Source organism: Lotus japonicus, chromosome 5, assembly GCF_012489685.1.
Source record: "Lotus japonicus ecotype B-129 chromosome 5, LjGifu_v1.2".
NCBI lineage: Eukaryota > Viridiplantae > Streptophyta > Magnoliopsida > Fabales > Fabaceae > Lotus > Lotus japonicus.
In genome coordinates, this window is record NC_080045.1 from 7,973,441 (window position 1) to 7,987,532 (window position 14,092).

The 14,092-nt window shown below is 37.4% G+C and overlaps 2 protein-coding genes across 3 annotated transcripts; both read left to right on the top strand.

Moving 5' to 3' along the window:
• The first annotated feature begins 7 nt into the window (after positions 1–7).
• LOC130717719 (uncharacterized) lies at positions 8–4,375 on the top strand. 2 transcript variants are annotated; one of them, XM_057568060.1, is made up of 8 exons: positions 8–548; positions 648–1,474; positions 1,566–1,660; positions 1,800–1,954; positions 2,036–2,156; positions 2,261–2,497; positions 2,599–2,679; positions 2,821–4,375. In XM_057568060.1, the coding sequence occupies exons 4-8, from the start codon at positions 1,905–1,907 to the stop codon at positions 2,902–2,904; spliced, it is 573 nt and encodes a 190-aa protein (XP_057424043.1). In that variant the 5' UTR covers positions 8–548; positions 648–1,474; positions 1,566–1,660; positions 1,800–1,904; the 3' UTR covers positions 2,905–4,375. The 2 variants fall into 2 exon arrangements, with proteins under 2 accessions (XP_057424043.1, XP_057424044.1); XM_057568061.1 differs by having other exon boundaries at positions 2,776–4,373.
• Positions 393–1,843, top strand: LOC130719012 (uncharacterized). Its single transcript, XM_057569664.1, has 7 exons — positions 393–548; positions 648–915; positions 998–1,085; positions 1,191–1,342; positions 1,390–1,474; positions 1,566–1,660; positions 1,800–1,843. Exons 1-7 carry the CDS (start codon positions 393–395, stop codon positions 1,841–1,843), a joined length of 888 nt encoding a protein of 295 aa, XP_057425647.1.
• Positions 4,376–14,092: the final 9,717 nt, after the last annotated feature.

Below are 14,092 nucleotides of genomic sequence, written 5' to 3' on the forward strand. Positions count from 1 at the left end.
TGAAATTCATTTTATATTTCCAAAATGCTTTTAAAAGTTCATGCTTTTAAAAAAAAAAAAACTAACCATTTACCTCCGAACTCCCACCACGTCTATTTACATTTTATAACCACCCATAATGTATATTGTATACCATGTATAAAACCACGTCTATTTCCTACTGAACTTTTTTTTTTTTTCTTCCAAAGTTCATGGTTTTAAAAAAAAACCAACTTTCACGTTGGTTTACCTCCAAACTCCCACCATCATTTACATTTGATAACCACCCACCATGTATACCATGTATAAAAAGTCAACCGCCAAAAAAAGATGAACTACCTTGAGAAAACACTTCTATAAATTCCTCATGTGATTTCATAATTCATCCATCACTTTTCCATCTAAAAGTTGTCATGGCTCTTAGTCTAACTGTTGACGATGTCTCTTCCATTTCAAAGGAAAAGGAAGTGTGGAGAGTTATTGTGAAGGTGGTGCGGAAGTGGATGACTCCAAGTTTCGATCGTTCAAAACTTCCTAATTTGATGGAGTTGGTTTTAATGGATGCAAAGGTTCGACTTCTTAGTTGTTTTAAATATATATCTATTTGACTCGATGTTAGTTTACAATTTTAAGTTTTTTCCGTTCACTTACATGTTCTTAATCTACAGGGTGATAGGATCCACATCACAGTGCAAAGGACTCATGTTTATAAGTTTAATCCTTTGTTAGTTGAGGGTCGAGTATACATGTTGTCACATTTCAGTGTTGGTGATAGCGCTCTGGATTTTCGTACAACGGCACATGCTCACTGGATAATCATTGGTTTTGATTCGGTTGTTCAAACCCTAACCGACGATCTCATCACTAAGAGTCCTTATTCATTTGTTTCTGTTTCTGATATCATGTTCAATGATCCAGATCAGACACTGATAGTCGGTGCAATTTCAAACTAAAACTGTATACATCCGTAAAATTATTTGTGATCTATCATATTTTGTTTGTCTCGCATATGTGATAGGGATCCTTACCGGCCATAGCGGCGAGCAGGAATTTGAAAAAAACCATCAAGTGCGAAAAAGGATTACCATAGAGATTGAACAAGAAGGGTAATTATTAGTATTTTGAACAAAAACGCAAAATCTATTAAAATTTTGAATTCATTAACCAATTATTGTGAGTAATAATTTTAATCATAAGTTTGTTGAAAACAGAGTGAAAGTTGAGTGTGCATTTTTTGGAAGCTACGTCCAAGAGTTATTCTCTGCTTTATCTTCACGCGATCTGAGCGGCGTTGTGGTTTTAATCCTGTTTGCAAAAATCAAGCATTTTAAAGATATGTTCGGGAAAAAAATGTTTATATCTGGTATGTTCAATGTTTCTTTTTATAAACATATTAAAATAATTGTGTAGGTCAACAAAGCCTGCAAAATGCATATGGTGCAACACGGGGCCTCTTTAATCCTGAGATTCCTAAAGCTACTGTTGTGAGGGACAAGTACGACCATACCCATTACTTATGCTCATTTGCATATTAATTTTTTAATTTTATGGCTTCATTAGAATTGACATAATTATTGATGCAATAGGTTTTTCGAGATGAATGAACCTGGATCTCAGGTGCATACTCAGTTGTCCGACTCTTCAAAACCTTCCCTCGATAAAGAGCTCTTAAAACTCTCAGGTATGAAAACTTTCGAGCAAATTAGAGCCATGAATGAGGTCTATCAATATTTCTTTTCTAAAAAAAATAATTTTTTATTTATGTGTTTTTTCTTTTGTTGTTTTTAAATGTATTTAAGTAACCTGGTCATTTTATGCAGAAGTCATGCTGTGTTGTGTTAGGGACCATCATACAGATACCTGAGCGGAATAATTGGTGGTACAAAGCTTGCAAGTGCAACAAAAAAGTTATTTGGGATGAGAAAATGTATTTCTGTGATAACTGTAACCGTCATTATTTTTCCATGATCCCTAGGTATTGAACTACCTATTCCATTTTGTGAAGAAAATTAAATTTCTTGACCATTTAATTTTCCTTTTTTTGGTGATACTATAGGTTCCGTTTGCAAGTCAAAGTAAAGCAGGGTAATGACATTGCTGCATTGGTCATATTTGACAAAGAAGCGAGTGTTCTTCTTGAAACTACTAGTGCTGACTTGGTTGATTCGTCAACAAAGGTATCTGTTTATGAGATCAAAGTGAAATTTTATCAAAAAATGTAATACTACTGGTACTCTCTGTTTTAGCATGTCTTAGTGCTTAAATATTTAATTAGTGACAGAATCCTGCTGGCTATGGCTCTACAACTCCTGCTGAATTACTTAAGTTGTTGGAAAAGACCTCTTTCTTTAGGATTGAAGTTAACAACACTTCAAGCTACAGGTTCGAGTCATCATATCGTGTCAACAAAACTTGTGGAGATCCCGGCTCCAGGTTTGAGCCATCATATCGTGTCAAGAAAATATGTGCAGATCCTGACTTAATTGTTCATTTCAAGGAAGTTTTCCCTCCTCCTAATGTAACTAGGCTCATTGCGAATCATTTTTTCCTATATTTATTGAGTTTATTTATTGAAAATGTGTTGTTCACATATTATTGTCATATTTTGTTTGCTTATAGGACGACACTCCTCCATTGCTATTGCTAGAAACACCTACATCTGATGAGAGTGTTGAAAACGCGAGTTCCAGTTTGGCCAAGGTTACATCTACTATCTATTTTATTTAGTATAAATTTTTATTTTTAATAATTATGCGGTTATTTAAGTTTTTACTACATAACATGATCTTAATGAAGAGTTTATTGCTGCTGCGAGTGGCGATGTTGTTGATCCTAACATAGAAAAAAAAGAAGTTCCCCCATGCAAGCGGATCACTCACTCGGAGAATGAAGGAGTTGGTTCAACTAATAACAAGAAGAAGCTGATCAAGAAGATTAAGAAGGAGAAGAATTGACAAATCATATTTTGGATATTAATTTTATGTATTGAACTTTTCATGTTCCTTTTTTAGGCGTTATGTTTGTTTTTTAAGTATTTCATGTTTTCATGTATTTGGCTTAGTCGTTATGTTTGTTGTTTAAGTATTTGGCTTATGTTTTTATGAAGAACTTGATATATTATTTTAATTTAAGATGTTTAAATTTTCGTGCAATTTTTTTTTTTTTTGAAAATGGAATGTATATTATTATAAAAGTCCAGAACCGAAAACACTCTAGGCATGAGCCAAGTACAATCTGAAATAACATAACCAAAAGCAACAAAGAAACTTGAGCTGTGCTAAAACCCACCACCAACCCACATAATGATATAGTCGAAATCCCAAGAAGGAGCCTCATTAAAACCTTACTTGGAAAAACCCAATGGGATAAAAACCAAGCAAGGAAAAAGAGTGTCACAATCATGGGATAGTCATTCTGCACCAATACAAATAAGCACTACAATCCTTGAAACAAAAAATTAGCACTAGCTAAAACCATGACCCTTTACATCACAAAATCTACTTCAATTTGCATCATAGCCCATGTAATACAGTAGCAACAGCAGGCCAGAACGATTTATTAACAGCAGCAGCAGCAGACACAGGCAACAACAACAACAACAGTAAGCAACAATAACACAGTAGTCAATTTCGTAACAGTAACAACAACAGCAACAACATCAGCACCAGCAACAGGAAAACACAGCCTAACATCAACAGCAACAACAACAACAAACAGCACCAGTGACAACAGCAAATAAAATGACAGCAAAAAGGAACCAGCAACAAACAAACAAAAACTGCAAAGCTGGAGAACCAATGTAAAACTGCTCTCTTCACAACTTTCCTCTTTGTTGATCCGCCTAAGCCGCAAACATGTCAATTAAGATGGGGATGGTTTTGGCGAATTTGAGCTTCTAAACCACGAAGCATCAACGCTTCCGAGCCTCGCGGTCTCAAACCCAACTGCTTTCCGAGTAACCAAGTTCTCTGAGCCCGTGTCGTCACTCCATCTTCTCCCTGTACAGGCTCTAAAAAATCAACAGGCAAAGGTTTTGGCTTATTCTTGCTTCCTTTTGGTCGACCACGCTGTGAACTTTTTTGTGAGGAATTTGTATTTGGCGTTTTTTCCAAACCCGGTGTTACAGAATCAGTTGGAACTTCACAGCCAAGAGAACACGTAAGTTGTTGATTTTGTGATGGCGTCACAGGCGATGCTAAGGCACACACAGGAGAAGGGATTGAAATGTGATGTCTGATTATCTGGTTTGGAGTGGTATGCACAAAAACGTCCCGGCTCTTTCCTTGTTCATACGTTATTTTAGTCTCAGAAGCTGAGTGAAGGCAAAAAAACTCCTTTTGGTTGCTAAACTGGTGAGGCAAACACGCCTCAAATCCTTGTTTTTTGTTATAATTTTGTGGGCCCCTGCAGAAGGAATTAAAAGGCCAATAATAATTTTTATTCTGAAGCAAATCAATGGAATTGAAAGAATAACCTGTAACTGAAAATCTCTGATTTTGAATTTTTTTTATCAAAGATATGATTTTCTTTAATCACCATTCCTTCAGCTTTTAAACTCTTCCTCCATTCCTCAATCTCTTCCAATGAATAACCTGATTCAATGATATCCTGTAACTGCTCCTTTTGTTCCTCTTCTGCATTGAAGGCTGTCATTAACACATTCGAATTTGAAACTTCCCCACGCATCTCCACCTTTGCTGGCGGTTTTCTCAAACCCGCCTCTGCCTCCGGCGGGATTTCACCGTCGCCATGCGTCGCTGGCTGGGTTGCCTCCTCTCCACAGAACCGCAAGCCTTCCAAGGCCCCATCCCTAAAGACTTCATCTTCTTCCTCTGAATCAATTTCAATGGTCGTTTCATAATCCTTGTCGAGTGGGAATTCTGGAATTTTCGTAGCAACATCATCATTAGCTTCATCCCCTTTTGCCTCATCTTCTGCGTCATCATCCTCCTCTTCAGAGTTGTAAATTTTTACCGGCGTGGAAGGCATATCCTCGACAGTACCATAATCATGCGCTTCCACATCCTTCTCAATCAAAATTACACAAGAAGTGCCACCAACATCAACAGACATGGTGAAGCAGTGTAAAAGGGGATGATTCATACGAACTAATATTCTAGAAAAATCAACCCGATGTCGCAAGACCGTTGTGGTGTCAGATAAAACGTAATTCCCCAATTTGTTTCCGACAGCAGTAAAGAAAGCTTCATTCCACAATCCCATCGGAATTTGCCACAGACGAATCCAGACAAAGTGCGCCGTGCCGAACGTGAACTCAGAACATGGTTTTATGTCAGTAAGCATCTGCTCCAGGAAAAAAGCACATTCTGTTATTGTGCTCTCCATCTCTTCCTTATTCTCGAACTCTAGTAGCAACTCATTCGCACCAAGCGGGATTAGTCTGAAATTAAACAATCCGATTTGACTGAACTCCTCCTGCAATACTTCAGCCGGCTTGATTGTGAGGGTTCTTGCCTAAGCACATCGTTGAACCCATGTTACGTCCATATCTGATGCAGCAAATTGTAACTGACATGCCTCTAAGTTGCTGGAGAAACGTTCTGTGCCCTGCTGTTTTTGAGGTACTGTATCATGTTTTTGCACCAAAATTTCTTCTTTCTGTCTCCAAGTTCTTCCTCTAATTTCATACTGGTTTTTCCCTGGGGAAGGAACCCTTGCAGCTTGTGGTGGCCTCTAGATTCTTGCTTTATGCACCACTGTTGAGAGATTTTTTCTACACTGATACTACTTTCAAAATCCTCAAGATTCAATTGTAGTATAGCATAGGGTTTTGTCGTATCCGCAGGGAATTGCTAACACAAATGCCGTTCTTTAGTAAAATTACCTAAGCAATAGATTTTCAAAAGGTTGATAATTGTTTCGGTGACCAAAACACATTCAAATTAAACAAAGAGAGAGTAAAACGATTGATATCAAGAGAGAAAGCTGTTGGAATTGGAGTTCACCGTTTAACTATTAGTGTCCTATGATTCTATATGAATATTCATTCCTATCCATGATTCATCTACACCATTTCTACCCTACTTCATTGATTCCTCACATGAGTGGATATCTATAACTTACTTTCCTAAACATTGATTCCTCACATGCATAGAAAAGCTAAGTTATCTTTAAGCTCAGATGTTAAAGGGACTAACAAACCTAACTCTATTCCTAGCAATTAGATTTATTAGATGGTTAACTCTAGGTCGGACTCTAGACGTTGTAGCTTCCGCTCTTACGCCGAATCAAGCGATATGTTCTAGGTGCACAAACTAAAACATAGCATTAAGAACAAGAGAAAACCATTGAATCATGTAATAGAAACGATATTTTCATATAGAAATCAAGAAGAACAAGTCATAGTTAAAGGCTACATCCAAATCCAACAAAGAAACTTAGCAACCCATATCCATGGATTGCTTACAAAGCTTACAAGAGGAAACTAAGGTGAAAGCGGTGACCCGTGCCGTCCTCGGTGTGTCTCCAGCACGATGGATGGTGGATCAAAGCTCCCAAAGTTCCTTTCCTTCTTCTCTATGCAATTTTCTCTCTAAGAGGTCCAAAATATGTCAAGAGATGATCCATTTCTAATCTTGGTCGAGCCTTTTATAAACAGAGCACATTTTCGCTTAAGCTGATAAAGGTTCCGCTTAAGCGAGGAGGTTTCTTCGCGTTCAGGTAAAGGTCTTTGGCTTAAGCGAGACCATTTCTCGCTTAAGCCGAATTGTCTTCCAGAACCACTACTACTGCCATGTAATTTGGCTTAAGCGAGGCAAAATTTGGCTTAAGCAAAGTTCAATATATCTGCCACTGCTACTGCCATGTAGTTTGGCTTAAGCGAGGAAACATTTGGCTTAAGCGGACTTCAATATTTTTAGCCCTTTTGATCTTCAAATGGTTGGATCTTCTTGACTTTTCTCCTACAATAAAAATCAAAGAGTCTAAATGATAAAACTAACATATCTTACATTTATCTATATAAAAACTATCTACTTACTAAATTAACCTTATTGAGGGATAATTTGAAAGATAACGTACACATTTAGAACAGATAAGTGCCGAAATTAATATAGAAAATCAGGTAAATTTGGCACTTATCAACTCCCCCAAACTTGAAACTTTGTTTGTCCTCAAACAAAAGGTATTGGCTAACAAAACATATTCACAAAGGTTCTTGAACAAGCATGGCTTATGAACTACTAATGTCAAAGTTTCTTTTCACAAGCATGATTCAAGTATCGATTACCAACTAGAACATGTGAAGCCCACAACAAATGGTTACAGTAATGATACAAAAGCACACCAGCATGAAATCATTGGCATAACATTGAATCCAATACTCTTCAATCAGGGAACCATTCAAATTCTCATCAAACTATTCACTACTCTTCAATTCTCTATGAGGTAAGTGTTTCACACTATTCAGCCATTGATTCACAACTTGTCAAACTTGTTACCTGTCTCATCAACTATTAAAACTGCATGGAAACTCAAAAATCACAAAGGTCTTTCTGGGTTGTAATGTGGCTAGGATTATCAAGAAAATTGGTTTTTCTAGATTTCAAGATATTTTCAAGTCAAGAGAGCAATTACATTTGGATTCATGCAAAAGTTATGAACATTTTTCACTCTCCTTCTACCAATCCTCTTTTTCACCCCTTTTACACAATTTCATGCACATAAACCCCTTTTCTTCTCATTTCCATTCTTTTCCAATCATTTTTTCTTTTCTTTTCTTTTTGTCTCTTTTTTTTTTGATAGACTATGCACAAGCATTTTTTTTTCAAACATTATATATACAAATGATAGAAAACTAACAAAAATATATCAAAGCCTCCACTCCCCCCAACTTAGCACATTAGCATACAATCCTCACATAAATGCTCTCTTAACTTAAAAAGTATGGGAGAACATTGTTTTTTATTTTTTTTCATTTAAGTTCGGGATCATACACAAAGAACAACAAAATTTCCATTTAGGCTCAAAAGGGGTGCAATTGGAATTCCTAATCAATGGTAGGCTTATTTGGCTATGTAGTTTATGTACACTAAAGAACAAAATTGCCTTGATCATTTTCTATCATTCCCATGCAATTCAATAGTTAGAGACTCAAACAAGTAAAACTGTGTAAAACAATGACGAATCTCTCGAATCTCACCAAGTGTTTGGCTACACTCCTCACTGGGCTTAGGAGTCCCTGATTTCAAGCATTTTCAAAATGAGCCTATGACATTCATGTGAATGATGCATTCATATCATATAATGACACCAAGTTAGTGCAATCACAATGAACTAAGAACTTTTAAAAACACGCATCATGCTCAACTTAGCATTTCATAGCCCATGCTCATTACCTAAACCAACAGCCAATCATTTGCAACTCAGAACAGTGAGCAAAACAAACTCATAATCCAAAATTCAAAACATGTGCTAGCAATTAAGAACACAGCAAAATAAAAACCAAAACCAAGGAAAGTACTAATAGTTAGAAAGTGAAATGACGGAAAATAAAAATGAACTTGGATGAGTGGCTGTGGTCATCAATCCTCAACTCCATCCTGCTCCTGAACAGCAATCATGTAATCATTAGCTCTCAAGTTAGCTGCTGCAGAAGTAATAGCTTCATCTCCATCTCCATGTCCAGCAGCTCTCACCTCCTCCCTGGAATTCGGCCTGTCCTCAGGCCAAGCATCACGACCCTGTCTGTGCTGCAACATTTGCTCCTGAACAGCCTAGATCTCACCCATTAGGTAGAAGACAATTTTAACATTTTCATTCATGCATTTTGTCAAACACCTAGGGTGCACAACCTTTAACATATGAAGCATATAACAATTTGAGTTTACAATCCTGTAACCAAACTTAAGAGCCTCAAACAGTCCTATTCAAAGCATGCAATTCTTTTCCCAATGAGACCACAAATTCCTCAATGCTCATCAGTGCTTGCACAATCAAAATCTCCAAATTTAGAGCTCTAGAATGTGAAATCAAATTGAGGGAGGAATGAGAAAACTTTACCTGAGAAGTAGACAACCAAAATCCCCAATTTACAAGTACAATTGAAAGGGAGAGAATGGAGAAACCGAAACCAAGGAGTTTAAAATCCTGCTCATGTATGTGCAATGAAACCAATTTACTTGCTCTTGTGTGTGAGAGGAAGTGATACGTGATTGTGTGTGAGAGTGGGGTTTATGTTTTAAAGAGTGAGTGATTTTTTCATTTACTAGGTATCTCGCTTAAGCGAGAATTTTCTAGCTTAAGCGAACTTGCCAGTTCTTGTGTGCTATCTTTTCTTCAGAGTGTCGCTTAAGCGGAACTTGCTCTGGCTTAAGCGAAATTGAACCCTGGTACACTGTAACTGCTTTCTGAATTTGGCTTAAGCGATCATTTGGCTGGCTTAAGCGAAGGACCTGTAATTATGCAGCAGAATACTGTCAAATATTGCCAAAATTCACAAGTCTAACCTCCAAAATTTGTATCTCTCTTCTTCCTTGATTTTCAATCATAATGAGGCATTTCTATCTTCAATTCAAACCTGGGAGCCACTTGAATTCCACATGTTAATCATCAAAGAACATAAATTCAATTTAGCACTCTTTTTAACTATTTACACAAGTGGATACCTCAAATTTTGATTCATCAATTCACAATGCTTCATAAGAGGATAAACCACTTACTTATCATCTAAGAAACTTGTGTGAAGACTAAAATCTGGAAAAGAGACACAAGATTCTTATTTCATACTCTAACTCATCCTTTACACACAATTCTGCTATTTTCACAACCCAACACCTCAATTTCTTCTTTTCTCATTTTCCTAGCTTTCTATGTCCTTAGACTCATTATTCATATCATTTAAAACTTATGAGAAGCCTTAAACTACACAACTGAAGCACATCCCCATATGTCACACTCCAAGATCAAGAAAACTACACAATGAGCAGTCTTAATGCACTTTCACTTCAAAGCCTAAATTTTCACATTGGTTCCTATTCTAATATTTGAAAACTAACATTAAAACACAAACATGAGTTTCTTCAAAAGCTATGGAAATCAATTTTGCACAGTTAATGCAGAAAATCACCTAGAGTGACTTGTTTTTTTCATCATGAGCACACTACTACATACCTCAATTTTCTCAAAACACACCAACCTCAAAAATCATCAATTCATATGCATGGTAAGCATCAAATTAGACCTGATATAACTTTGAAACTCAGGTTTTAAACAGAAAATCACAGGATGCACAATTTACTCAAGTTCACATGCAAAAACAAGTCACAACCCTATCTTTTACAAATCCATCAAATCATTGATCTCTAAGCCTTTGAACATACTCAATATGGTGACCAAAAGCTGTGAAGAACAGGAAAACACAAATTAAAGTGAAACTTCACAAAATCACCATGTCACTTACTAAAATAACTAGAAAACTGGAAAATCTAACTAAACACTGGGTTGCCTCCCAGGAAGCGCTTGTTTAACATCATTAGTTTAACACAAAAACTATCATGGTGACCACAAACAAGGGTTATAGTATAACCCCTTCCGCTTCTTTGGCTTTTTGACCTGGTTTTCATCAAGTGTTCTATCAAAACCTTTCCACTCCATCCAAAAATCATTCTTTTTCTTTCTTTTTTCAATCAACCCTAATTAACAATTTAAGCTATATACATTCTTTGAAGTATTCAATGAAATATTTTCATCAAACCTATCACCAAATACAGAATCTATATGTTCAACGATATAAATCATACCATTGCATTAGTGATGCTGAAAATCATCAAAAACTTCAAAGCTTACCTCAACCTCTTCATGTTTTACCTTTGGGGAATTTTGAGGTGAGTTGTGAATTGGTGGATCATTTTTTTCTTTTACTTCTTCTTCCTCCTCACCTTCTTCCTCATTTTCTTTCTCAATTTCTTTTGTTTCCACAACAACCTTACCATATTCAGCTATTTGATGTACTAGATTCCCCACTTGATTTTCTAGGTTCTTGATCGAAGCCTCGGTATTCTTTTGGTTAACTATTGAAATCTGCATGAATTGGACCAAGGTATCCTCAAGCCTAGCAATCTTATCATGTTCTGGGGAGTAATATGGTAGGTATGGTGGTGGTGGAACTTGTTCTTTCTGGAAATGACAATAACCCACATAGTGAGTATCAAAACAAATATCACACCACATTACCTGATCTCTTAGGGATGGTCGTTGCATCTTTGGAAGTGGGTGATTCAGAAGCTTCTTGTTGTTATTTTCTCTTAAGCTAGTCGATTGAATGAACAAGAAAACACAAGCTAACACAAGAGATTAGCAACAACAAGGAAAATTTAACTGAAATTAAAACTATACACTATATTCACAATTGCTCAAAGTAAGAAAACTAAAGCAATGCTTTTGTATTGACGCAATTCCCGGGCAACGGCGCCATTTTGTTGAGAGATTTTTTCTACACTGATACTACTTTCAAAATCCTCAAGATTCAATTGTAGTATAGCATAGGGTTTTGTCGTATCCGCAGGGAATTGCTAACACAAATGTCGTTCTTTAGTAAAATTACCTAAGCAATAGATTTTCAAAAGGTTGATAATTGTTTCGGTGACCAAAACAAATTCAAATTAAACAAAGAGAGAGTAAAACAATTGATATCAAGAGAGAAAGCTGTTGGAATTGGAGTTCACCGTTTAACTATTAGTGTCCTATGATTCTATATGAATATTCATTCCTATCCATGATTCATCTACACCATTTCTACCCTAGTTCATTGATTCCTCACATGAGTGGATATCTATAACTTACTTTTCTAAACATTGATTCCTCACATGCATAGAAAAGCTAAGTTATCTTTAAGCTCAGATGTTTAAGGGACTAACAAACCTAACTCTATTCCTAGCAATTAGATTTATTAGATGGTTAACTCTAGGTCGGACTCTAAACGTTGTAGCTTCCGCTCTTACGCCGAATCAAGCGATATGTTCTAGGTGCGCAAACTAAAACATAGCATTAAGAACAAGAGAAAACCATTGAATAATGTAATAGAAACGATATTTTCATATAGAAATCAAGAAGAACAAGTCATAGTTAAAGGCTACATCCAAATCCAACAAAGAAACTTAGCAACCCATATCCATGGATTGCTTACAAAGCTTACAAGAGGAAACTAAGGTGAAAGCGGTGACCCGTGCCGTCCTCGGTGTGTCTCCAGCACGATGGATGGTGGATCAAAGCTCCCAAAGTTCCTTTCCTTCTTCTCTATGCAATTTTCTCTCTAAGAGGTCCAAAATATGTCAAGAGATGATCCATTTCTAATCTTGGTCGAGCCTTTTATAAACAGAGCACATTTTCGCTTAAGCTGATAAAGGTTCCGCTTAAGCGAGGAGGTTTCTTCGCGTTCAGGTAAAGGTCTTTGGCTTAAGCGAGACCATTTCTCGCTTAAGCCGAATTGTCTTCCAGAACCACTACTACTTCCATGTAATTTGGCTTAAGCGAGGCAAAATTTGGCTTAAGCAAAGTTCAATATATCTGCCAGTGCTACTGCCATGTAGTTTGGCTTAAGCGAGGAAACATTTGGCTTAAGCGGACTTCAATATTTTTAGCCCTTTTGATCTTCAAATGGTTGGATCTTCTTGACTTTTCTCCTACAATAAAAATCAAAGAGTCTAAATGATAAAACTAACATATCTTACATTTATCTATATAAAAACTATCTACTTACTAAATTAACCTTATTGAGGGATAATTTGAAAGATAACGTACACATTTAGAACAGATAAGTGCCGAAATTAATATAGAAAATCAGGTAAATTTGGCACTTATCAACCACCAAGTAATTCCCTTCAAGTCGCAAGCCATGAAACTTACGTATTGTTGTCCATGCCTCATCATTACTAGCAAATCGCACGATTCCGAAACGAAAGCGACGGTGATGTTTCGTTTTTTGCTGGATAAAAATATCACGAAGCCTTCCTACTTTCCCAAATACTGCTCTAAGTTTTGCAAGTGTAATCCTATCCCCCAAACCATCAACGAAAATTGAAAAAGACTGTGTTTGCTGATTGGAATTGTGCTGTTTATTTTCTTGTGAGTAAGGACGTTGGTTATGAGGCCTTTCTGGAATCAAATTCATGCCGTCCCCTTTTGTTTTTCTCGCCATCGGAGCCTGCCATTGATGATCACGGTGTTCATACTGATCACAGTGGAATCCATGTTGATGAGGGCGTGAATTATGCACATATGACTGCTGCTTCCGTTGCTGATCATAGCTCCCCCTAAATTGGCCCCCATTCCCTCCATATCTGCCATGTCCCTGGGCTGCACCTTTCTGCCCCTGCCGTGAGAAACCAGACCCATTCCATTGCTGATGTGATCTATTAAAGCTCCAGCGGTAATTTGCATATCTCTGCTTAGGACGTTCCTCCTCCCAATGACGTTCAAAGTTAGTCGCCGGTCGCCTCCATGGCCGCCGCCACCGTGTCAGAGGCTCCTTGGCAGACCTTCTTTGACTCTCTCTCATAAGTTATTTTTGAAAAGGGAAGATAATACACCAGAAACAACGGAGCAGAGGAATAGAGTAGTGAACCTGTGAGCCAAAACGTGACAGAAAGGTGCTTGAGCCGGAGCCGCCGTCGCCCTGAGTGGTTGCCGATTAGAAACCCTTAACAGATCGAGACAGCCCCAGCGAACCAGGAAATAGAGCAGGGAATCGAGCCTGAAAAAAGACAGAAGTGCTTGAGCGTGGGTGACCGAAACTGGGATGGTGGCCTGGGCCAGTTGTCGGCCCGCCGCCGCCTATAGATCCCAGGATTGCAGTTCCAAAAGCAGAGATGAAACAATTTCGCTTCCATGTAGCAGCATGCAGCTACGGCGCAGAACAACTTCCTCGTTCAAGAGCTTCATGCCGGCCAGGTCGAAGAGCTCCAGTTGGATTCGGCGACGTGGACCATGGGAACAATGATGAAAGAGCGGTGAAGATACAATGGAGAAGAAAATTGCATTTGAGGAGTTTTTTCAAAATTTAATGGATCATTTGACCATTTCATTTTAGTTTTTGGTTAAAAAATGAAGTTTTCACATTTCTATCTAAATAAATCAAATTCAATTTAGAAATTGT